This window comes from Brienomyrus brachyistius, chromosome 5, assembly GCF_023856365.1.
Source record: "Brienomyrus brachyistius isolate T26 chromosome 5, BBRACH_0.4, whole genome shotgun sequence".
Taxonomy (NCBI): domain Eukaryota; kingdom Metazoa; phylum Chordata; class Actinopteri; order Osteoglossiformes; family Mormyridae; genus Brienomyrus; species Brienomyrus brachyistius.
The window spans coordinates 20748034-20773174 of NC_064537.1; the positions used below are offsets into that span (position 1 = coordinate 20748034).

A 25141-nucleotide genomic window follows, 5' to 3' on the forward strand; every position below is an offset into this window, starting at 1 on the left:
GATAAAACTCATCTCATTTGATGATACTCCTTTCTCCTTCACTGCACCGCTAACTAATATATTGCCGAAAAACATCCTATGATATTGAACTAAATTCAACATTTGCTGGAATTTGACAAAACACATTCCTGCTCAGTGCATCAACGTGGCCCCAGAGCAATGCCCAAAGCCGGCCAGCTCACTCGTGCATCTTCAGCTTAGACAAGACTCACAAAAACAAGGTGAACAAACTGATGGCTGCACTGCGGAATCACTGAAAAGAAAAGGTATTTAACCGCAGTGCAGAAAAAGTCCAACAACGCTGGCAGGGCCTGGATATGTTTTTCGGACAGACGAGCTAAAAGCAAAACGTAAAGAGAAGCTGGAAATGAACCTTTCATGCAGGATAATGTGTCCCTCAATCTTTATTTTGAATTGGGAGAAAGAACAAGTCAGACTCAACAAGGAGGCCACAAAAATAATGTCTGTTTGTAGGCGAGGACTTATTCTAAAATAACACAAGGGTAGGTACGATGAAAAGGCATAAGCAATGAAACTGTAGACTATATCGTACTATATACATATTAAAAATTATTCAATTACTCTTAATTTTTAAATTTAATATTTATTACATTTTTTTTCTGCGTTCAGAAGGTCATGACCTCCAGCTGCCTGGAGACTGAAAGTCAGGTGACCAGATTCATTTATACTGATTGCTTCCACATCCCCTGCTTTCTCTTCAAAGTAGGTACAGTTCTTATGTTCTAATGTTCTTCTAACCCAGAACTGTAGGATGAAGCCAGTGCCTAGAGCAGTAATCTCCCCGTGTCCATCGCTCCCCTTTTTGATCCGGAAACATCAGTTTATGTCTTTACACGTTGGCCATATTCACTCCAGGCTTCCGGTTTCCATCTGTTAAGAAGGGAAATATTTATAATGAACCTGTTTCTCGTTGAGAACTTTAAGTCCATGTCTCAGGTGTTTCTGTCTGCCCTCCTAAAGCCATCATTTTTAATACTAGGCAGGATGATAAAAAATACTGTGCAAAAATTATATGGCGGAAAAAGTGATCATGGTAAAGCCTCCAGAAGAACAGAAGAGCACTTTGTATGTAAATCTTACAGTATTAAAGAGCTACAAACAAGAGAACATCACATGAAAACCACAGCTATTTTAACAACTGTACATACCCAAGTCTTCCAGTGGAGGTCAAAATTAATATTGCGTGTAAAAATTTGCAACACAGCAAAATAAAATAAAGTTTGGCTCCCCTTGACAATGGGCTGCAAAAGACTGGATCTGTTTTCAATCGAAAGGCTATTAGACTCTGTGCTCCACTGGAACTTCATAATGGGAATGATGTAACAGTCAGTTTTGGAAGGGTTTACCAGGGCAAAATAAGCTTGGAGTGCTTTTCAGCATTGATGCAACACAAAGCAAGCGTGTGAAAGCAGTCTGTGGGAAAAAAAAACCCAAAACGAAGCCAGACTTTGACACCATTCCATTCTCAAGGGGGTCAGATTTAATTTAGAAAGTCAAAGGCTTTAGAAGGGAAACAGTAATGTCCTGCAATGCTAAAAGGGGCCACTGGAAACGGTTTGCTTACACAGACGCTCACAGATTCGCCGTCTAAAAACAGCCAGTGAAACATGGTCAGTAACAGTGCATGTGGGGCTGACTCTAGCCAAAGGCAGAACAGACAGTCACCTGGGGCCCCTGAAATAGCAGTGAAATGATCAGCATTTTTACATTTTTTTTGGTAAGAAAGCCTCCCAAGTAAAGCTTTGCCTAGGGCCCCTGACGTGGTGCAGCCAGCCCTACGTATACGTCATAATCTCATAGGTAGTACTTGCTCATATACCTTACTGTTATATGCCTCACGGCCCGTCAAAAATGCGCAAACCATTTGCGTATGAAGAATAAAATAAGTAGAAGAAAGCTGTTAATACAGAATGCAAAGCTCAGAATATTGATTTTTATGTAACAGTAATATGTTGTTTTGTGCCTGTGATGGGCTGCCCCCCCCCTGTCCTGGGTTGTTCTCTGCCTCGTGCCCGTAGCTTCCAAGATAGGCTCTGGACCCCCCGTGACCCAGAAGGATAAGCGGTTTGGAAGATGGATGGATGGATGGATGGATGGATGGATGTTGTTTTGTGTTGCAGAAATGTATTTCCCGGCGTTAGATTTTTTTTATACATAATGAAATCTATATGCTGCAATTTCACTCTATGGCCATACATCAGTATGGTCTCTTTAAAATACAACGTTCAAGCTGCCCTTCCTTACCCTCTTAGGGCATATAAGTTACAAAATTGGTCAGAGGGACCTAAAAGCAAATAAAAACAGTAGCACCAGGAGGTGAGAACCTTCGGGGCTTTTCACCCGACAGCCCTGAAGGCCTGTGGGAGACATGAGTTACGCTGCTGGAAATGTCTTTTGTGCTACATGTAGGAGTGGGCAGCCTGACAAAAAGAGATTCTGCTAGACTAACACAAAATATATCAAATTTTAACCATAACAATGCTGTATATCTGATATGCTTTAATAATAATTGAAATGGCTGAAAAACAATAGAGGGATAAGGTATTACTGTGTAGCTATAGGCTAGTTATAGAATATTGTTAAAAACGCAAAAAAAATGTCTAAAGTAAATTTGTCAGATAGGGTTGCATGATATTGGACAAAAAACTGTGATAAACATTGCAGTATTTATAAAGCAAAACCTGAGTTTAAAAACGTACCCAAAATAAGCTGTAACTAAATAGAACTTATTACCTAATAACAGAATCTGTCAAATAAGTTGGTTGTGTTGCCGACACAAAGCAGTACTGAAAATCCATTAGCTTTTTTCTGAATATCATCTCGGTGGAATCCAAAATGTTTTCATACAGCACAAGGTGAATGTCTTTTGGGGACCGTTTCTTATTTGCTTTTCTCCTCCTCACTCATTTCTCGCAGAAACGCACCACACTGTCTATGAGTGAGTCCGAGTCCGATAGCAAGGACAAAAATGATTGGCTGATGATTGGCTTGGAGAGCGCATGCAGAGCTCATGCAAAAGCTGCAACAAAATTTTACACTGACTATTGATGACTTCTATTCAGCAAATCTTATCGGGTAACTCCCGCCCCCCCTCCCCAGTTGGCCAATTTTATCACCAAGATTTCAAAACACCGGAATAACTTCTTTTTTTTTTGACAATACCATATATGACAATATACTGTATGATAGTCATGAAAAATTACATACTGACAAGCTGAATCAAAATCACCTGACTATTACAGTCTTTATCATGTGACAACTGTATGTGCTTAACATGCACCGTTAATATTAATATCCCACAAGCCTAGTTACAAAAAGAGGTTCAGCAAGTTTCACGTGTGTGATTACATCTGCTAGAGGCGGAGTGTGTGTCTCACAGGAAATGCGTAAGACTTGAGAGACCAGCCTCCCGCATTCATGGGCTCATGCTTTTTCACTTCCACCTTGTCCGCACTCCACCTGTGTGCACATCCATGTAACAACGTGCTTGCAGTGGAATCCCATGGAACTTATTTTAGGATTTACCCGGTAACAACAAATGCTATTTTCTGATTGGCTGGTAAGTGGCTATTCACTGTGCATAACTCAGGACAACTATGAACTCAGCGAAAAACTCACGTCCGTATGCCTGCGCCTCGTCTATTAATTCTATAGAACAGGAAGTCTTGAGAGCCCTGGGGACAGCCTGAATGCTGATCCATCACAGGGAAGATATGCAGAATCTCTACACAGACTGCGGGTGAAATTCAAACGCCGAACCTTACAGATATAAGGCACTAAGCTTTCTCCCTGAGCCACTGTACCGCCCACAACATACCACTGTAAAATATCCCTTTCTTAAAAGACAACAGCGTTGAGCCATGTTGTATTGCTAGCTGTAACAAAATTTCAGTCCTGACATAAATATTTGTGAAAGTGTCCATTATGTACATGGTACTTCGGAAATGCAGGTTTAGTGAAAAGGCAGGGGCTCTTACTTGCATTCAGCCTGTTCATTAGGCTGACTAGCTAAGCATAGTGTTGCAAGGCAAGTAGACTAGGGAGACATAGATGTAGGATGATCAATTAAGGAAACAAAGGAACGCTACCCAAAAAGGAGTTCTGGGTTTTGGTGGCAGCCTGCTGAGGGTGACCATCTTCTGCTCGCCCCCCCTGCAGAAAGCATGCATGTGCTAAATCACTTCCTTCCTGCTCACCCCATGATTGGGGCAAGGTTGCCAGCCGGGTCCCATTGACACTTGCCAGCAATGAGAAAACCATGGTTACTGCTGGCCTGTGTGGCACTGATCGCCCCCTTCCGGTGGGTGACATGCTGGCCCTTCCCAGCTAGGCCATCGCGCCACTATATTATTATATATTAAAGATCCCCAGGCAAAAAAATACATGTTACAATGTTTGCTGCTAGCATTGTGACCATATAATGGCCAGGATGCCTCTTTCAGCAAGTCTCAAAAATAGCCCCAAATCCCATATAATGCCAGTAGTGTAATATTTGCTTCACTACGATAGAAAGCATCCAGACAACTAGGAATCGCAAACAGTTATTGGCTTAGTTTCATCTCAGTGAGACTTTTTCTGAGCAACTTCGCAGCATCTATTTATAATCAGGAGCAGTTTTGCACCCTCGTAAGGTGTCAAGTCGCACTGCCTCGCGGCTCACACTGCCTCTCAACTTCAGTGTGACTGCTGTTGTTTTCTTTACACTTCACAAGCGGCGAAAGATTTCCAGAACATATTGTAAAATTTGAAATGCAACCCGAACCTCATTCCTACCATTTGTGCTAATCGTTTTCTTTAATCCAAAATAGCAGCATTTCCAGCGAAAGCTGTTTGATGCCCAGTTTAACCTACTCATGTTCAAATGAGAAAAAGAGTGGCTTTATGTTAAATTATAAAAAGCATTGTGTTGCATATAACCCAGACAGAACTGTTGCTCACAACAATAACCAACTGTTAGAAAAGTGAGTGCAGATGGCAGGTATTGCAGGAGTCAAGAAATTATTTATAATTCCAGGGTATATTTTGCAAAATACCAAAATTTACTATTCATGTTTCCTATTTATCTATAAATACAACATGTGACGTGAGAACTGAAAACTGAATTTTGAATGATATAATCACCATCACTGGCTCATAAATATTAAAAGCCACGTGAAGCATGCATGCAGGCCCACAAACATAATCCCTCATTCACTCAGACTTATGCAGAGACATATTCACATACAAAGACATGGTAAATACATAGCTTGTGCTTGTTCGTAATTGATTCCAATAAACCATGCTTAGAAAATAGCCTTGATGTACAAGGCAATGTTTTAATGCATAATTCCTGTTATCTCCCTAGCACATCTAACAAAGACACACTACCATACAAAATACAAGGATATTGCCAAAAATATCGGGACACCTGCCTTTACACACACATGGACTTTAATGACATCCCATTCTTAATACATAGGCTTTAATATGGAGCTGGCCCACCCTTTGCAGCTATAACAGCTTCAACTCTTCTGGGAAGACTGTCTACAAGGTTTAGGACTGTGTTCATGGGAATTTTTGAACTTTCCTCCAGGAGAGCATTTGTGAGGTCAGGCAAAGATGGCGATGGTGTTCTGTTGGGTTGAGGTCACACCAAACTCACTCATCCATGTCCTTATGGACCTTGCTTTGTGCACTGGTGTGCAGTCATGTTGGAACAGGAAGTGGCCATCCCCAAACATTTCCCACAAAGTTGGGAGCATGAAATTGTCCAAAATGGCTTCCAGTGCCGCAACATTGAGAGATTCTTTCACTGGAACTAAGGAGTCAAGCCCAACCCCTGTAAAACAACCCCACACCATAATCCCTCCTCCATCAAACCCACACCACAATCCCCCCTCCACCAAACCTTACACTTGCACAATAAAGTCAGACAAGTACCATTCTCCTGGAAACCACCAAACCCAGACTCGTCCATCAGATTGTCAGACAGAGAAGCGTGATTCATCACTCCAGAGAACACGTCTCCACTGCTCTAGAGTCCAGTGGTGTCGTGCTTTATACCACTGCATCTGACGCGTTGCATTGTGCTTGGTGATGTAAGGCTTGGATGCAGCTGCTTGGCCATGAAAACCCATTCCATGAAGTTCTCTACGCACTGTTCTTTAGGTAATCTGAAGGCCACACGAAGTTTGGAGGTCTGTAGCTATTGACTCTGCAGACAGTTGCTGACTTCTGCACACTGTGTACCTCAGCCTGCGTGGCTGAGCTGCTGTTGTTCCCAATTGCTTACATTTTGTTATAATACCACTAACAGTTGACCGTGGAATATTTAGTAGAAAGGAAATTTCACAAGTGGACTTATTGCACAGGTGGCATCCTATCACGCTTGAATTCACACTTAAATTCACTGAGCTCCTAAGAGTGACCCATTCTTTCGCAAATGTTTGTAGAAGCAGTCTGCATGCCTAGGTGCTTGATTTTATACACCTCTGGCTATGGAAGTGATTACAGAACCTGAATTCAATGATTTGGAAGGGTGTCCCAATACTTCTGGCAATATAGTGTATTTTTGTATGCCTCATCCTGTTACCCTAGCAACAGCCTGAAACATAAATGACACAAGCAAAATTGTTTTTTCATTACTACAAAACAGATATAAGCATAAAAATTTCCATCTTAACTCCCCAAAACTTCCCAAAGTAATGAATCACAACATATTCCATGTTCCCAAGTTCAATGTACTGATTTCAATGTGCAAAACAACAGTAAATCTAAGGAAATTAACAACTTATTCTTAAACTCGGTTACTTAACAAAGCTTTAAGATGCTGCTGTTTATTAGTTAACAGCATCCATCCATCTTTTCTTATGCTTTACTTGCCAGGCCCATGCAGAGAATTTTCTGAAGGCAGATGATAGACCTGTGAGGGGTCTCCTTCAGTAAATTATGCTGACTGGAGAGGGTGGGGGAGGGAGAAGGCTTGGGAATCCCCTTGGTTAAATTTGGTAACTGGGCGGGGGGGTTCCCCTCAGCAAATCAGAACACCATTTAGATGATCAGGCACTCAGGACCTAAAATGAGAGGCACTTCCAATCATTCAGACAAAACTGGGCAGGAGCTCAGACACCCGCTTGGCTGAAAGGACAAGGCACAAGACCCTAACGTCAGAACATCGAAGAAACCGGAAGTAACTTCACACAGAGCCAGGGCGGGCATCACTGGCCCACAACCCAGTCACTTAAGTTATCATGAAAAGTTTAAATATGGAACTTACAAGACCCGAAACAATTAAACAGCATGTAATCTGTGACATAAGTAATCGAGTGTTCCATTTACACTGCATATGCAGGAAGCAGATATTTGTATTCAGGAAGTAAGAAAGGGTTGCTTTGGTGCAGATATTAGAGGAACAGCATCAAGCTGTTACAAAAGAGGTTAGAAAGTAGATAATGCTATCAGTGTGTGCTCTGTGATATATTGTCATAATGTATTTACAGTTCTGCCTATAAACCTCCACATCAAGCAGCACTTCGGGGAAAATAAACAAAAAAGTGTGAATTGATGGAATAAAAGTTTAAAAAGACCCCTCTCCCTCTATCCAGTGTTTACCAAACTGCTGATAATTTTTAACAGCAGCCCCTCTGCCCCCAGCTCCCCTATCTCTCAAACAAGACCAGCACTAGAACTCTCCACCGCTGCTGAGACTGCAGAGTGCTCGGATACTGTTGCTAGGCAACTAATTACATCTGTTGTAAAAACATATTTTTGTGTCATTTCTATTATTGCAAATGTACACAATCATTTTTGAAAACAGTGAAACAGAACAACACTGAAGATGCATATATATATATATATATATATATATAAAAAAAAAATATATATATATATATATATATATATATACACATATATATATATAAAACCTGTCATACACTACTTCCTTACCAAAAGAAAAACAATGTAACCACTTCAAAAATATTGTTTTTTTTTTGGTGTCACGTGAACAAAATCCAGCAACGGATGACAATTACATTAACATATTTATTATTAAATAATTTCCAAAAATGAATTTAAATAATTATATATATATATATAATTCTAATTGCAATTCAAAGCTCACTACCTCTCTGGTGGATGGAACCGATTTATTGTTTCATGTTAAGACATAACAATGATTTGCATGTAAATACAGATTTGTTTTAATACTCAACAATCTCAGTCACTAATGGTATTTAATTGTGTGGACAAGAATTAGACAAGAGGTCATGCACTGCTAATGTTGTCAGATGTACTTTATAAGCTGTCAAGTATACGTCTTTGAAATAAGTAAGATTTTCTCTGATTTCATTGTTAATTAATTTTGAGCAATCATATTGGAAAATTCAATGCATATTCCCTATACACCAATATGTTTATCTCACATGCAAATGATCTCAATAGACAGCAGAGGCGAAATGCCATTTTTGGTTACTAGTGCTCTTCCCCTCATTTTTATTAGATTTTTATTGTCTGCTGAATGCTGACTGGAGGATAGCTTGGATGATATTTGATGATGCGCAATTAAGCACTATGCCTGTTGGATGTTGGATGGTAGAGGGTGCATGACAAAGCCAGATACCTGGTCTCAGATGTCACAGCAGCCTATGGATGAATATGGAGACAAGGGATAGTGCAAGACACTTGTAATGATTCATAAACGAATAGGAGTAAGACTACAATCAGACTGATGAGGATGATGAAATTGTTTAAGCTGAGTGGCAATCAGGTACTAGACATTACTTTCATCCTCATCAGTCTGACTTTAAATGTTTAGGGAATAAGCGAACTGTGTCACAAAATAACATTTTATAGACAATATCTGATTTGCTATCCACAGAATCACACTTATTACTCGGATTTGAAATGCCACTCAATAATAAATTGTATATGTAGCATATGGGTTTGTCTTCCAGCATACTGCAGTTGAACATTGTATGATACCAAATGGATGACACCGGCACAAAGGCTTTGGCCACTTGTCGGTATATAAGGTCAGGCCAAAAAGATCTATAACCACGTGAAAGGAGACGACTGGAAGATAAAACACTGTCACTGACCCCATCTTCATTCCCACCTATTTGGGATCAGCAGAAAGGAAGAAAAATCTCTATGCTTAATGTAATACTGAACAAAATCACACATTGAAAACTGAGAACACATTTTCTTTGATACTCTGTTCTATCAGGCCAATACATTATGGAATATATAATTCTATCTAATTTAATACAAATCACTACGTATTAAGGATTTATGCAGCTTATCAATTAGTATAATATTGAATGGAAATATGAAAATAGAAAATAAAGATTCATAAATATACATTACACTTACAGTATAATGAAAATGCATTGATATATAATAGCTGCCTTCTTTAAAAACCTCACAACAATCACATAGAGCAATTCTTCCATTAAGGCACAATCAGTGTTTTAGTCTTTTTTTCTTGAATATATGTGTCACCCATTTCAACATCCATTAATCAATAGTATTGCCCCTGTCACCATGGAAACTGAGCATGCTGAGTCTTCCCTTGCCTTTCCCCTACATTTACGCTCTCAGTATAGTCAAAGCCTTACTGACAGCCACAGTACAGCCAGCAAGTGAATGAGCGAGAATTACAACACAACATCACCTCTTAAACAAATGGTCACCAGACCTGGCTTTCATACCCATTCAAATGATTTCACACCGTACTGAGGCAAACACCTAAATATTAATAAAAAACAAATCTCAAATGACATTACAGTCCATTGAGCTACAAACAAAATCATTACACCAGGGTTAGCCCACAATTTCAGTTTTTTCTAAAATAATTTGTGATGTAAATATATCCCGAATAGCCCTTGTCTTGAAGCGCGCACATGAGCACAGACAATACACCTGAAGATCTGACAAGTGTATGATAAGAAAGCAGAAACCACATCACAAACAGCAAAAACTAAATCATGTACAGCCATGTCTTTGCTACTTTAAGCAATTACGTGAGACAAATACTTAAACGGTATGCATACGTTTCCTGTCAAAATTAAGTAAAAATGATTGAAATTAATGCTGTTAATTTTTTTTTTTACATCAAAAAGCCTTTTTCAGTGTTTTTGTTGTGAAAATACCATTAATAACATAATTCATCTTTCCATAAGTACTTTTACAAAAGGTACCTTTTCAGGCTGGTACTCACTGTAATCGTGGTCTCCTTGTTCTGTCTCCTGCTCGGTGAGTTGGACCCTGGGCTCTGTGGGGACAGACACAACGCATCATCAAAGCTGCCCTCTGTGTCAGACATTGCTGCTTTTCAGGCAGGTTTATTTCGCACTGAGAAGATTCTGTATGTAGCCTCTTTTTGTCCTTCTATTGCTGTTGCTGTGGTGAATGGGAGGGGGGGGGGAGTTGGGGGGGGGTCTGCTCTCGGTGGCAGTGGGGCTCACAGTTAGGAGCGTCCACTAAAATCAGCTCCAGTTAAGCTATTGCCCGATTCCTGGAGTGATCGGTGGAGAGAGAGAGAGAGAGAAAGAGAGAGAGAGGGAGAGAGAGAGAGAGAGAGGCAGAGGAGTCTTCACGATCTCCTGCCATCCATGCTATGCCCAGTGAAGCAGTACGTGCACTATGCAGAGGGAGAGGGGCTTATTTAGATGGCATTCACCACACCTCCTCGACGCTGGAAAAGGAAAAGAAAAAAAACAACAACACTGGGAGACAAGGCAACTAGAGCTGGGCAGGGCATTGTGTATACAGCTGAGGGAAGATTACTCCAAAGGTAATTATGATCGGAGGCACAGATAGCCACTTGAACAGACTATTGAGAAATCGGCTTTTAGGCCTTGTTAAACGAGCGCCTTCGTCGCCGTGCGCTGAGACCTGAGTCTTTATCGCTCTGCACACGGCTGCAGGCATGTCATCATCATCTACCTTCATTCACAGGGCTACAATGGATGCTGTTACCTGTGAGGAGCTCCACTGAAATCTCTTAAGATTCGTGCATTGCATGTCAGTGACATATAAATATATAAGCTGGAATACAGGTGGATAGGTATAAATGTGCAGTATATTTATGACATTTAAATACAAGTGCAAGCAATGTGGAGGTTAAACGTATAGAGTAATTTAGTTTCATTTCAGCCAATGTTAGTGATTTAGTCACATTAGTCAATGTTAGTGACTAATGTCACATTAACACAGTAATATTATATTAATATCCCTATAGTCATATTGTGACTATCCAGGAAAAACTGGATGCCGAATACTGCTTTCAGCTTTGAAATAGGATTACTGAATGGAAAATAAGCCTTTGGATAGTGAAAAGGGATTTCACATTATCATGGGCCGTGCGACCTTTGGGGGATTCCACCGATGTACAGACACCTTCAAGGCGAGAAATACGTGAGATGGTTTTTCTGCGTAAATGGAAGGCAGAGATTCCAGCTGGAGGGAGATGAAATAAAATTGACCCAGTGTTTTTTTTTTTTGCTCGGGAGACAGTCACCACCTTCTGCCTTACCTGTTGGTCCGAGCTGGCTTTCCGTACTCCTCCATGCTGAGGTTCGAAGTGGGCTGTAGGACTTCCAGAGTTGTGAAAGCCATTCACTACAATTACACATAAAATATGTCTTTGCTTACTATCAGATGAAGCCTGATGCAAATCAAGGCCACTAAACGGCTTCAAAAACATCTGAAACTGTAATGGAGTGTATAATAAAGAGATCATTAAACTCTTACAGTACTCTAGGTATGAAGGTATACTCAACACCATTTTGTTATTATATTAGTCATTCAACAGAACATTAAATAGCACTTTATGTAATCTGAGAAGTATCACCAATGTGGTACAATGGATATGCTAGTTTTTTGCTCTGATAGAGCTCTTAATAAACTAAACTTGATTCAGTTCTCAGTCAAATTGATTTAATGAAATTAGAATAACAGAATATGATTAAAAGAATATTACAGGTACAGCTCTTACAGGTATTTGCTAAGGAACACAAATGAAGCCTAAGATGTGTAACATAATTTTAATCATAAGATAAACTGAATCACACAATGGTACACAATGGGGCACTAGAGTCAAGACTACAAAAAAAAAACTGAAAAATGTTTCCCTCAAAGAATATAAGGACTGTCACTCTGCATTAAGACACTGTCATGTGTAAATAATTACCAAAAGATATCAATAACCTCATGCCAAAATGTCTTCAGACCCTTGTTCTGTGTGTGAGCTGTTTGCATGCTATCTCTATGCTTGAATGGGTTTTCTTCCAGATATGTTGCTTTGGTCCTACCATAATTCATGTAAGACACGTAATTCAGGCAAACTGGCAATAACATATGGCTGTGTGAGTGAATGTGTGTGTTTGTGTGAGAGTATTGTGATGATATGTACAGCTTAGCTGCCTATACCTCCTAGGACAGCATCCAGACCAGCAGTTCCATTACTGGATGAAGCACTTTTTAAAAAACGAATTGTCAAACACATGTTTTAGGTATCACTTCCTATATTAATACTAAGCTCTACCACAATAAGAATATCCTTATTATGTATCTTCTGCTATGGGCTCTGTTCATTGCAGAGATACATTTCTGTACCACAGAACAAAGACACACTCTTATTTCATTCTCATGTATGAGTAATAGGACCCATTTCAATTTTTGCAAAAGCTTTCCATAATCCTTGGAGATGATCTGTTTTTGCATTCATTTTTTATAATAATCTAATTATTTCTCTTGGGATGCATGTTAATGAAATTTGTGCCTAAGAGAAGAATTGAATGTACAACAACATTTAGCTACCAATAAATTCTGCTATCTTTTCCAATATATCCATTGTCAACAAAATACTAAGTCCTTTGGTCATTTACTCTGTTAACGGGCTCTATTTGGAAAACAGCATAAAACGATGGAAAATCTGCGTTAAAGGCATTCTGGGCATATTGCTGTATAATCTATAGAAGTGTTTGTCTTTGAGCTCAGGATGACTCACGCATGTTTCATACCACTGAATACTGTCAGATACAAAAGGAACTAAAAAATCTTTCACAATAAGCTTTAAAGTCCTCTGACGTATAATTGTAGGGTGCTGAAAATAGCTTAATCATTTAACGTGAGTCATTTTAAATTAATGACAGCACACAAAATATTGAAACGATGGTGTGGGATTTGAAAAGAATAGCACCCACTTCACAAATGTTGTGTCTTTTTGGCACCTGGGACATTATTTCGGTTAACATTCTTAAAGAAAAATTTAAAGGACTAAAGGAGTCAGATGGTTCCAGTGTTCCAGGCCAGGGGGGAAGTGAACTAAGAGGAAGTCTATAATCACTACTTTCTGTGGAATGTAATGTCCCCACTATCAGAGAGAACATAGCCCAGAGGCTGGGTATTTGGGGTGAGGCTTTGCATTGTCACAACAGACCACATTAAGGGTTCAGTCCATCACAAAACAGGATGTGGAAGGAAGTTCCTTCCCATTAGATATTATTGTCTCCTGGCCACCTATAGCATCCTGTCCCAAACTTGTTTGTCTGTTTCTTGACTTGCAGGTGGAGCCATGGTCCACAAAGAGGTATCTGTCTATGCTCTATTCAGTTTACTGGAAAAGAAATATCTTTGCACAGCATCAAAATGGTTCCTTCAAGAAGGCAAGCAGAGCGATACCTGCAGGTGTGGAGTTCTTGTGTCTGATTGAATTAGTTGGGGTTCCAGGGGCATCCAGAGGTCGTTCCCATGTTGTTTCTGCAATAATGATAATAAGATAATAAATATTAAGTTCAAAATTCAAAACAACTTGAAAAATAATAACAATAATAATAACAATAATAATAACAATAATAATAACAATAATAAAATCTATTAAAATGATTAAAAATTAGATTTTAACATATATGTTAAAAAATCTAATAGGAGTTTAACAAATTAGGAAAAGTGAGTGTTAACCGAGTTGTAACTGGGTCCTTGAAGTGCTGTTCTGGATCATTATTTTTCAAATAAGCATAAAAGAAGAAGGAAAAAAAACGTGTTTTTGATGTGAGTAGAGCAGTTACCTGCTCATTAGGTCTCCCAGCACCACTGCCTTTCAAGGCAGTGCTGGGTGTCATGAAAAGCAGAAGTCCTGTCAAAATGAATCATTCTGTGCTTGGCTATATGTGCTTGGCTGCTTCAAAGCCAACAATGTAGTGGAGTCTTTCTGGCCTTGGACTAAACTTTTTTTTAAAAAAAATGTATGTAGCTTGCATTTCCTTCCCTGGTAACATTAGCACTGTAAATCCAAAAAGCCTTACATACAGTCTCTATGATTTTTTTATTAAAGAAAGAGAAGGAATTATTCTGGCTGACAAAATACTGATACGGAACAATAAGCATCCGTATAAATTCTTCTTTGATAGCAATGTAAAAGAATGAAGTAGAGAAAGGCACAAACATTAGGCCAGTTCCACTCCACTGGCACCAGTGTGGTGCAGTTCGACAGCATATATGCCTATGAATGATTGGACGTCTCTCAGCCCCCCTGACAAAACCAGTTACATTTTTTACTCAAGCCAAAAACACAATAGCAGGGCAGCATTTCGAATAATTTTCAAGGATATGCAGTTTCAGTGTTGTACCCTCGAGCAAGGAATTTCCTAATACTGCCCAAAATACACAAAAATGTCAAATTTCCTAAGGAAGCTGTGCTTAGGTCCTTACATGTTACATCTTCATATTTGTACTTGAACATAGATGTAAATACATAATCATACATAATCACCCGTCTTGGGGGGGCAGTGTATGGGTGGCCGCGGGAGGGCAGGAGGGGGGGGGGGGGGTGTACCCGCTGAGCCAGCATTCCACCCTAAATACATGCAGTAAGTATTGGCATGGACAACCATGAGAGGAACAGTGGCTGACTAGCACACATGATTTAATAAGGCAAACAACAATGTAGGAAATATACCATTTATTCACATCTCATTTAAATTAGACAAGTAATAATACAACTGCCACTACCACTGTTTGTTTTGAAATGATTCTGTGATGTACATTGTGACATACGTGACATATTGTGGCGTGGGTACCAGGCATATCCATTGCACAATGGCTGAATGAGTAACACGGAGTCAAAGTGCGGGAAAACACAGAATGGCTTTACTGCATGTATGCCAATCATTCAGACAGCACACACATTGAGGTTCACACAGGCACACACACACAGGTTTGTAATTATATCATTGTGGGGACTCTCCATTCATTTCTATGAGGAAAATTCTAATCCCAACATGATGACCTTAACCCCTACCCAGCCCTAACCTTAACCATAAGTAATAAAACAAGATACGAGACTTTTGGCATTTTTAGTTTTTTGATTGCATGCACAGATCTTTGTGGGGACCTGAAAAATGGTCCCGACAACATCAAAAAACACTTGGTCCCCACAAAGTAACATCGACCTAATCACACACACAGACACACCACTATTTACAGCTATTAACATTTAACACAATACATGACACTAATGTCCTGCGCAAATATGACAACATACTCGCTAACTTTACATAACTATTTACATTTGCCATTGGCCCAGCATGCCACCGCACTGCCTGATGGGTATCCCCCAGCACCATCAGTGGGAAATTCAGGGTAACATATCTTTTAGCTGAGTGCTTCCCCGGAGTTAATCACTATGAATGGACGTTAGGAGTATGCTGGCGTGACCAAACTCTATACAGAATCAATGGAGGTCGAAATTAGGGGCAAAAAAGGGCATTCCTGGGAGATTTTTCACACGACACATATTGCCTGAAACATTTTTGCTCCTCTGGATTTTCATCATGCATTAAGATGCAGACACATATATTTTCTGGCTAGACTGAGAAGACTTACACCAAGCCACCGTGAAAGCAATTCTTCTGTGGCATTCATCCTAGTTGGCAGACTCGGGCCTTCTATTTCCTACCATTACATTCTCTTTTAGCTCGTAACAACACGTTCTGTCACTTCTTGATGATATTACTGACTTCCAACTGTAAAACATCTTCTGAGCACAGCAGGGTAGCATCCATGGTGTGCCAAAGGGTCCATGGCAACAACAAACTGCGAGGTTCTACTTTAGAACACGGTACCAGACTAAAAGGAGGCCTGGAAAATGCTGATTGACATTCTCAGTCTTTGAAAAGGAAAACAGGGTTATTTTCATGGCAGCCCTCAGAAATTTAGCATTAACTTCTACACTAAATAAAATACAACCCATCAAATAAGCTGCCTGTCATCTTATACTGCAGTCTGCTAACAAGGAATATCAATATCTGCTTTTTATTGGTGTTTGTTTTGTTCATTATATAAGTACGAAAATAACACTAAAATATGCTTCATACTGTAGCAATTTGTGCATGTGTCCAAGTTGAATTTTGGACCTGTGTATGCCATTCGCTTAAATATTAAAATCACTGTATCGGGTGGTATGTGGTCCCACTTGGTGAAAAAACTGTCACAGTGTAAACACATATAAATATCCACCCATCCATCCATCCATCCAGCTATCTATCCATCTATCCATTGTCCAAACTGCTTATCCTTCTGGGTCGCGGGGACATATGAATATCTACACATATAAATAAACAAAATTGTATCTGTGCAGCACTATAAATTCACAGTGCCCCCCACCCCCCTGCCTCCCCCGTGAACCTGAATAGGACAAGCAGTTTCGGAAATTGGATGGATGGATCCTATATGCTTGAAAAAGAAACTTAAAATGCATAAACAATTCTATAATAATTCTATATGTAAAATTGTGGACGTACACACAGTAAATGCACTCTGAATGAAAATTATTTAAATATCTACTAGAAACGTTCTCTACACGTTTGTTAGTTTCTTGCATGTTGCAATTAAGAACAATTACATTAACCAAAGGGAAACTTTCCCAACAATGATTTCTTAAAGTTACAATACAAATATGATTCATGTCAACTTGCAACCATGACATTGTGTAACGGGCAAGAAATTCAAGGATTAAAGGATCAAAATAAATACAGAATCTTAAAAAAAAAATGTGGCCATGGTGAAGTGAAGCCAGCTGTGAACATTCCTGGTGAGGTTTATGCAATGGAGACGGCTATTTATTTCCTGTAATGTTGTGCAACTGTTTCCATCTTAGTTTCTGAATATTTTCTCCAATGTCTTCGACTGTATAACTGAACCACATACCCAGCATGTGGATTTTCCAAAAAATGTTGAACAGCTGACAGGAATACTCAGTTTATGTTTGTCTAGTTCCAAAAGAGGGGCGGCATGGTGGTGCAGTGATTAGCACTGTTGCCTCACACCTCTGGGACCCGGGTTCGAGTCTCCGCCTGGGTTACATGTGTGTGGAGTTTGCATGTTCTCCTCATGTTGTCGTGGGGTTTCTTCTGGGTACTCCGGTTTCCCCCCACAGTCCTAAAACATGCTGAGGCTAATTGGAGTTGCTAAATTGCCCGTAGGTGTGCATGTGTGAGTGGATGGTGTGTGAATGTGCCCTGCGATGGACTGGCCCCCCATCTGGGTTGTCCCCTGCCTCGTGCCCATTGCTTCCGGGATAGGCTCTGGACCCCCCGTGACCCAATAGGATAAGCGGTTTGGAAAATGGGTGGATGGATGGTTCCAAAAGAATAATAATATAAAGAGAATACTGAATTGTTTAGACATTGTTGACTGAATAGTTCATGAAGAGAAGGAGCTTGTCATCATTGGACTTGAGTGCAACTGAATGCAGAAATCCATCATAGGTAAACAATGAAAGATGTAACCAAGTTTTGATCACATAAAGGCAGAACCTTGTAATATGGTCATGCACATATGTTTAGTTACACACTTGTACGTTTTAAGTAACTAAGTCAAAAATTACAAATGCAGAAAGGATGAGTCATGTTAAATTGAAGCCAATTAGCCCTATGAGTTAGCTATAAAAGATTTATGACAAAACGCAAAATGAGACTAAATGAGTTCCGATGAGCGGGTGCTTCAACTGCATATGCATTGGCTGGAAAATCTTTTCTTTTTTTTGTGTGTCAAGGGGAACAGACTCATGACAGCACATGTCAAACGCAAAAAATGGAGCAGGAGAACATTGGTTTCAATTTGAGGGCCACCAAGGGAGTAGGCGGACACTTACCAGAATACAGCCTCCAAAACCGAACTGAATCAGAAGAGAAGTGGCCCAGGCTAAACAAAAACACATAACCAGTAGTAGCCTGTACTACGAAGCAGGGTTACTGGCTTATCGGGGTAAGGTACCACAGTTCAAACTTTAGTCATCGTATTCGTTCACTTACATTTTGCCCAGACTACCTTTAATCCGACAAGTTACCCCAATAAGCCCGCTTCGTAGCACAGGAACCAGGTACAAGGAACTGAAGCTGAGACCCCAGGGTAGAAGGAAAAGAGTAATTTGCTCGGATGAGTCATCTTTCAACTTTTTTTCCTGCTTCTAAATAGATTGTTTGTAGAAAGCCAAAGGACACAGAGAGGTATCTAATGACGCTCAGTCATTGATTCTGATGACTGCCCAACATATAATGGCCAAGGAATATGAAGCCAATTTACAGGACTGTGTGCGCCCTGCGTTCCCCTGATAATGTTCTCATATTCCATAAAGTCGGTTTATAAATATCAGTGCTTTTACTGGCCACCCTTATAACCGGATCTAAATATCTTTGAAATGTCTTTTATGGGAAGTTCTAAAGTGCACAGGGAGACGTTAATCTTCACCTGCTTCATCAGGGTTTTCTTCTGGCCTTAGAATGGCCTAATATTTCATTCCATACCTGATGAAGTACGGCCCTACTCCTTACCAGGTCCTTGATATTAATACTGTACATTTTTATCTGATTCTGTTATTTTATCCATATTTAGTATATTATAGTATTGCTTTGAAAACAAATACAAATAAACTAAAATGTAGAAAATACATCGGTTTGTCATACAACCCTATTTCTCCTCACAACAAACATTCATACACCACCCACGCTGTAGCCTCCATAGAAGGGAGCTATTTCTCTTTTAACGTACAAAGGATTCCACAAAAAAATCCCCACACTGCAAAATACATACATATTCTCATTTTCACATTTCACTTCTGTAGCAACCCTGCTACTCTCACAAGCAAACAAATGCCTTATTTATGTTTATACAATGTAACAATAAGCAATGAACATGAACAAACTATTGGATGATCGTTTATTTCTTATGCTCCTCAAAATTATATAGAAAATGCGTGTATTAAAGGAGGCAATGCTCATTAAATATACTTTTTGTATATTTTTGTAGTCCAGTAAATGCTAGTTTTAGGGTAAAGTGTATAACTGAGTTCTATAATTGTGACCACCTGACTAATCAGGAGTGGTTGTGGAAGATGGATGAATAACAGGAACATTCGTAGTCATGCTATTGCGAGATGAGAAAGGACAGCAGAATGCAGCTGCTTCAGTAACGTTAAGATACTGTTACCAATATAATGTCAAATCCCTCCGAACAGAATCTCCCCATTATGATGATTCAGACATTCAGTATATTATAATAAAGGCAGTCCCACGATTACGAACAAGATTCATTTCTTAAGTCTGTCTTTAAGTCAAAAACATAGGTTAAGTAAGAACTGACGGTTGGTAGTGACAGTTATACAAATGTTTGTCTTTATATATATATATATATATATATATATATATATATATAAAACCTTTTTATGCATTTAAAACAATTAAGAAACACTTCAAATTTACTACAACATCTTTACCATAATAATGAGAGCAATACTACACTAACTACATATGGTACAATACGGTACCTCAGTACTTCAACTGTAGTGAATCTGACTCACCAGGACTTTCCAACCCTGGTGACAGGGCTTCTACATAGGATCAAGAAGCTCCTCAAAGTGTCACCTTTGGACTAATGTGCTCTGGGACCAAGTACACTGATGTGTTCAAACATGATGTTTGTTATGCCTGATCTCTGGTATAAAGAGAAGCCCAGTAAGAGTTCCACTGCTGGGTTTACATCTAGGCGGCCATTTTCCCACTCTTCCTAATACCTCATTTTTAAATCGCAATTAAAAACCTATTTTTATAGATTGGCTTTTAGTGCTGATCGTTGACAGTCTTATTTAATTATTTTTGTCCTTGGTTGTACTGTATTGTAACTATTTATGGGGTTATTTTATTTATGTTTTGGTTGTGCTAATTTTGGAAACTTTGGAACTTCAGTTGTTTAAATGTGCTTTAGAAATAAAACCTACATTACATTCCCTATGTGCGCATTGAAGTCACCCAGCAGAACTACAGGTTCTGAAGGATGTACCCTTTCCATCACCTCACCGAGTTAGTCTAAGGCTGAGTACTCCGAAAGACTGTTTGCTGTTTGCTGCAAATAACGGTCATAGTTTCAAGCCTTTCAAGCTTGTAGTTGTCCATCAAGAAGAACTCCAACTGTGAATATCCCCATATTCTTTTACCATAGGGAACTCTACACTCACAAGCACAACTGGCACTTTCGAGACATCAATCAACCTAACTGCAAGTTTTAGGTCTGTGGAAACAAACTGAATTTCCTGAAGGGAACCAAACACACAAGGGAAAAAGCATGAACATATATTTGAACCCTCCAGCCCTAAATATTCAAGGCACGGTGCCACACATTCAAAGTAGGTGTCAATTATAAGCTTGTCATAAATACATTTAAACACATTTCCATTTTATAATGTCCCTACTCTACAGCATTCATTAAAAATTGATCTTCAGCCAGCTGTCCCGAAAAAACGCAAACGGAGGTCGTTTAATAAAAAGCTTTTAATACCTGTTTGGAACCACAATGGTATGAAAACTACAAACAAGAATGTGGAAGTGTGCTGTGGAAACGTTATCTCACTGGACCACGGATACCACGCAACCACACATTCCAGACATTACTGAGGCTACACTGCAGTTTTGTTTGAACTTACTGGAAACAAATTATATTAATTTTGCCTTCATTGATCCAGAATTTCATTATATCAAGCATGTGTGCCTGTTCAGTAGGTGCACACTGTGGAACACTAGAATTTTAAAATATATTTTACGTTAAACAAACAATTAAATTACAATACTTAAAGAAGCAATTTAAAGAGAATGCAAAATGGCAATTAAATGAGATGAAGCTGCTGTTAGCTTCATTGTATGGAATAAGTAGAATTTTAATAAAGTAGAGGGGATTAAAGGTAGTCTCATTAAAATTACTGAGATTCATCAATCCCACCCCTACAATCAATAACGCAGGCACAGACTGCCCTGTTGAAAAAAACTGCTTTACCAAACCGATGGCCAGTTTGACTACCTTAACGTACAGTGTTTCTGAATCACGGTTTGATGGTTTATCTGGTCACACCAGATTATGGTGATCATTCTAAATAGTTTAGCTGGTCATACCAGCATATCTGGCTTGATAGGCTGGACACACCAGCCTAACTGGTTACCAACGAACTGCAAGAGCTGGGACATGACCATCCAAGACCATTGTAAAGCATCTTAGACTAGCGAAGACATAAGCTGTTTTTATTTTTGCATGGTACATTAAACATAAATCCAGGTGACACTGCAGAATGCAAAGCACTGTATAAATGTGTCTTGTCATGGAATGATGACCACTCAGCCAAACCACCAAACACACAAAAATTATAACAACCAGGTTAAAAAGATTTATTAAGAAGAGTATTTTATCTTGTTTTGTGTTTTAATGCTTTAGACATTGAATTTAAACTCAATTCTCCATCAATAAAGACTGTGTAAAATGTCTTGTTTTTATAAGGAATGACAAGCATGCATGATGAATAATAGTCTCATTACATTAAAGAATGAATATAGTATTTTATTTATAAATGCATGCCTGTTATGTCTGCCCATGCACAAACTTGCTTCTTGTGTCTCTTTAATATCCCAATTTACTTAATAACATACATAACTTTGTTTGTTGATCACATCTGCAACATGTGAAATTGTTCCTTCCGTTTTCATATTACTTGACGGATAAACAAAAGGCTTTACTTAATGGTTTACTTTATCATCTGTCTAGCTAGAAGTTTACGTTTCATGAAAATGCTATTTGATTTACGGATGCATAATACATAACCCTTTGACAAAGTGAAAGACAATTTAAGCCATTTACAGTTCTGCATGAGACCGAATTGTGAAGAGCACAGAGGGTTAGCAGTGTGCGTGCATAATGTACATGATTCCGTTCAAGTTATCTGTCTGCAATTGTAAAAACAATTTTACTCTGTGAGGAAAATTACTTGTATGTTATATTATAATTATAAATAATTTATGTTTACTGAAGTGCGGGAATTTTTATAGTTCATAGATATGCTTTTCTATCTTGCAGAGGCAGAGCTCAATAATCAGATGCACTCCTCGTTTGTGTAATTATTATGTATAAATGCGTGGAACAAAATTTGTTGGTCAGATCCACAGCTGTTGCCCCCTTAATTACCTCTCCTCAAATACATCTCTGTAAAGTCTCTAGAGCAGATTACCTTTGCTGTTGCTAGTGATTCATTTGTCATCTGCAATTCCATGTTGCGTACACACAGCTTGCTCCGCCTGAAATGCATTTTTATAACACTATTTGTTAGCTTAATCTTTGGGTTTATTTTGTATGATGAGCTGCAGAGACTTTCATGCCAGCATGCTCAATCCGTGAAGAGAATGTGCTAGACGTGTGCTTCCCTATTGTAATTCTTTGCATAATTTACTGCACCAAGCCCTGGAATTGTCTCGCTGGAATGTTTTTCCTGGATTTCTGTGATGATAGTGAGATGTTTAAAACTGCTAATGCAGATTGGCAAAATCCCATTTATGACTTGCCACAACAGGATATTTAAACTTAAACAAAATAAGATAAATTCCCACTGTAATCTTGATAACATGCTCATTAAGTTAATTAGAAATGGAAACTTTCTAAATCAGGTGTAGTTTACAAAACAAAGCAAAAATACATTTCCTATCAACTGGTATGATTGGCATAAAACCATATTACACAGAATTCTATCAAATGTTCAGTAATTTCTGTATGGGCAGCTGCACAGTTACACTACGTAAAGTAGGCCTCTGTGCCAGTGATTGGAAATTGGCTTGTTCATTGGGCCCTTGAGTACGGCCATTAACTTTAAAAATATATATGTATGTTTCAAGAAGAACAAGTTGGGATAAGCGAAAACTATAGAATTCCTTCATACCTGTACTCATATTTGTATAAATGACATACAGAGTTTCATTTCAACGTCTTTTAGGTTTTTGTGTGAAATGTTCTTTATGTATTATGCGTTTTGAACCATTACTCCTTTTGTGGAATAATTACTCAAAAACTAAATAGAAGAAATAAACACTTCAAAAACAGTTCACTAACCTCCTCAGAGCATCAGCTTCTTCCTCACATCCCCATGTCACCTTCATCTGCTCACTGTCCCAGTTGACATACAGTTTGTATATACAGGGCTTAGACTATGAAACACCTGGTTTTAGACCAGCATAGTTTATTAGTATAGTGTAGCACTGCCTTTAGCAGCTAATGCAGCATTAACTTCACAGTGGCCAAATGGATTTTGTGCCATTCTTCTTCCAGAAGAGTAGCCAGGGCTATACGCAGGGTATACCTATCTTTATGGGGCCCGCTCATTCACTTCTATGGGAAAAATGCTAATGCTAACTATGACAACCTTAACCCCCACCCTGCCCTATCCATAACCATAAGTAACCAAGTGTCATGCCCGGCTCGTCCGCTCCTCGTGTGTGCCACGCCCCCTGCCTTCCCACGTGTATTTACCTGATTGTACCCCGCTGTATCTGATTACTTTGATTAGTCTTGTCTGGTTTTAAGTCCTGGTCTTACCTGTTAGCGTTGTCCGTCATTGGTGTTTCCTAATGTTGGTAAGCGTGAGCTGTTTCCTGGTCCCTGTTTCCCCAGTAAACTCCCGTTTTGCCCCGTATTCGCCTGTCTGCCTGCTCATTGCTCCTTACCCGCACGATCGCCGCGCTCGCTGCACCCCGATCGTGACAGAATGACGGACCACAAAAAGAAGCGGACAGGGAGGAGGAGAGTCCCGCAGGAGACGATCCGTCTCGGCGCCTGCTCGCTCTCCAGGCTTTGGCTCCCGACAGGGGACGAAAGGGAAGTACCCGCCCTACCTCCAGCCCGGAGGCTGACCACACGCGACCCCGATCCCGTGTGGAAATACTGGTTCTCCAGTGAGGACGAGGACGAGGAGCCCTTCCTCTACCCTTACCCGGAGCCGGAGGCCTTTCTTCCGCCGTCCGTTTTTACGGACGTCGCGCCGCCTCCCGCCACCGCTAGGCGCCAGCGAGGGAGAAGGAGACCGGCGATCGCCGGTACAGAGGACCTCCCTCCGCTGCTCGCTGCAACGGCCGGACCCGAGGAGCTCCCTCCGCTCCTGCCGCCCGCGGACCCCGCTCCCGTGCAGCCGCCATTGCCGGCGGACCCCGCTCCCGTGCAGCCGCCATTGCCGGCGGACCCCGCTCCCGTGCAGCCGCCATTGCCGGCGGACCCCGCTCCCGTGCAGCCGCCATTGCCGCCTTCGCCGCTGCCGCCGCCTGCGCAGCCGCCTTCGCCGCTGCCGCCGCCTGCGCAGCCGCCTTCGCCGCTGCCGCAGCCTGCGCAGCCGCCTTCGCCGCTGCCGCCGCCTGCGCAGCCACCGCCTGCGCAGCCGCCTTCGCTGCCTGCTGCAGCTCCCGGGCAGGCGCCCCCGCTGCCTGCTGCAGCTCCCAGGCAGGCGCCCCCACTGCAGCAACCTGCAGCTCCCGGGCAGGCGCCCCCACTGCAGCAACCTGCAGCTCCCGGGCAGGCGCCCCCACTGCAGCCAGCTCCTGTTCCTGACTGCGCTCCAGTTCCTGCAGAGGCACCCCCTCTGCAGCCGCCTGCTGCAGCTCCCGGGCAGGCGCCCCCACTGCAGCCAGCTCCTGTTCCTGACTGTGTTCCAGTTCCTGCAGAGGCACCCCCTCTGCAGCCGCCTGCTGCAGCTCCCGGGCAGGCGCCCCCTCTGCAGCCTCCTGCTGTAGCTCCCGGGCAGGCGCCCCCACTGCAGCCAGCTCCTGTTCCTGACCGTGTTCCAGTT

General features: G+C 40.6%; 1 protein-coding gene across 2 annotated transcripts in view; it reads right to left on the reverse strand.

Annotated features, from left to right (window-relative positions):
- Window positions 1-25141, reverse strand: part of gas7b (growth arrest-specific 7b) — a 73806-nt gene that overhangs the window by 19217 nt on the left and 29448 nt on the right. For both annotated transcript variants that reach the window (XM_049013743.1, XM_049013744.1), the window contains exons 3-5: window positions 13687-13764; window positions 11537-11622; window positions 10220-10273 (exon numbers count right to left, since the gene is read on the reverse strand). In XM_049013743.1, the coding sequence (XP_048869700.1) occupies window positions 10220-10273; window positions 11537-11622; window positions 13687-13764 (218 nt within the window). The remainder of the gene's footprint in view (window positions 1-10219; window positions 10274-11536; window positions 11623-13686; window positions 13765-25141) is intronic.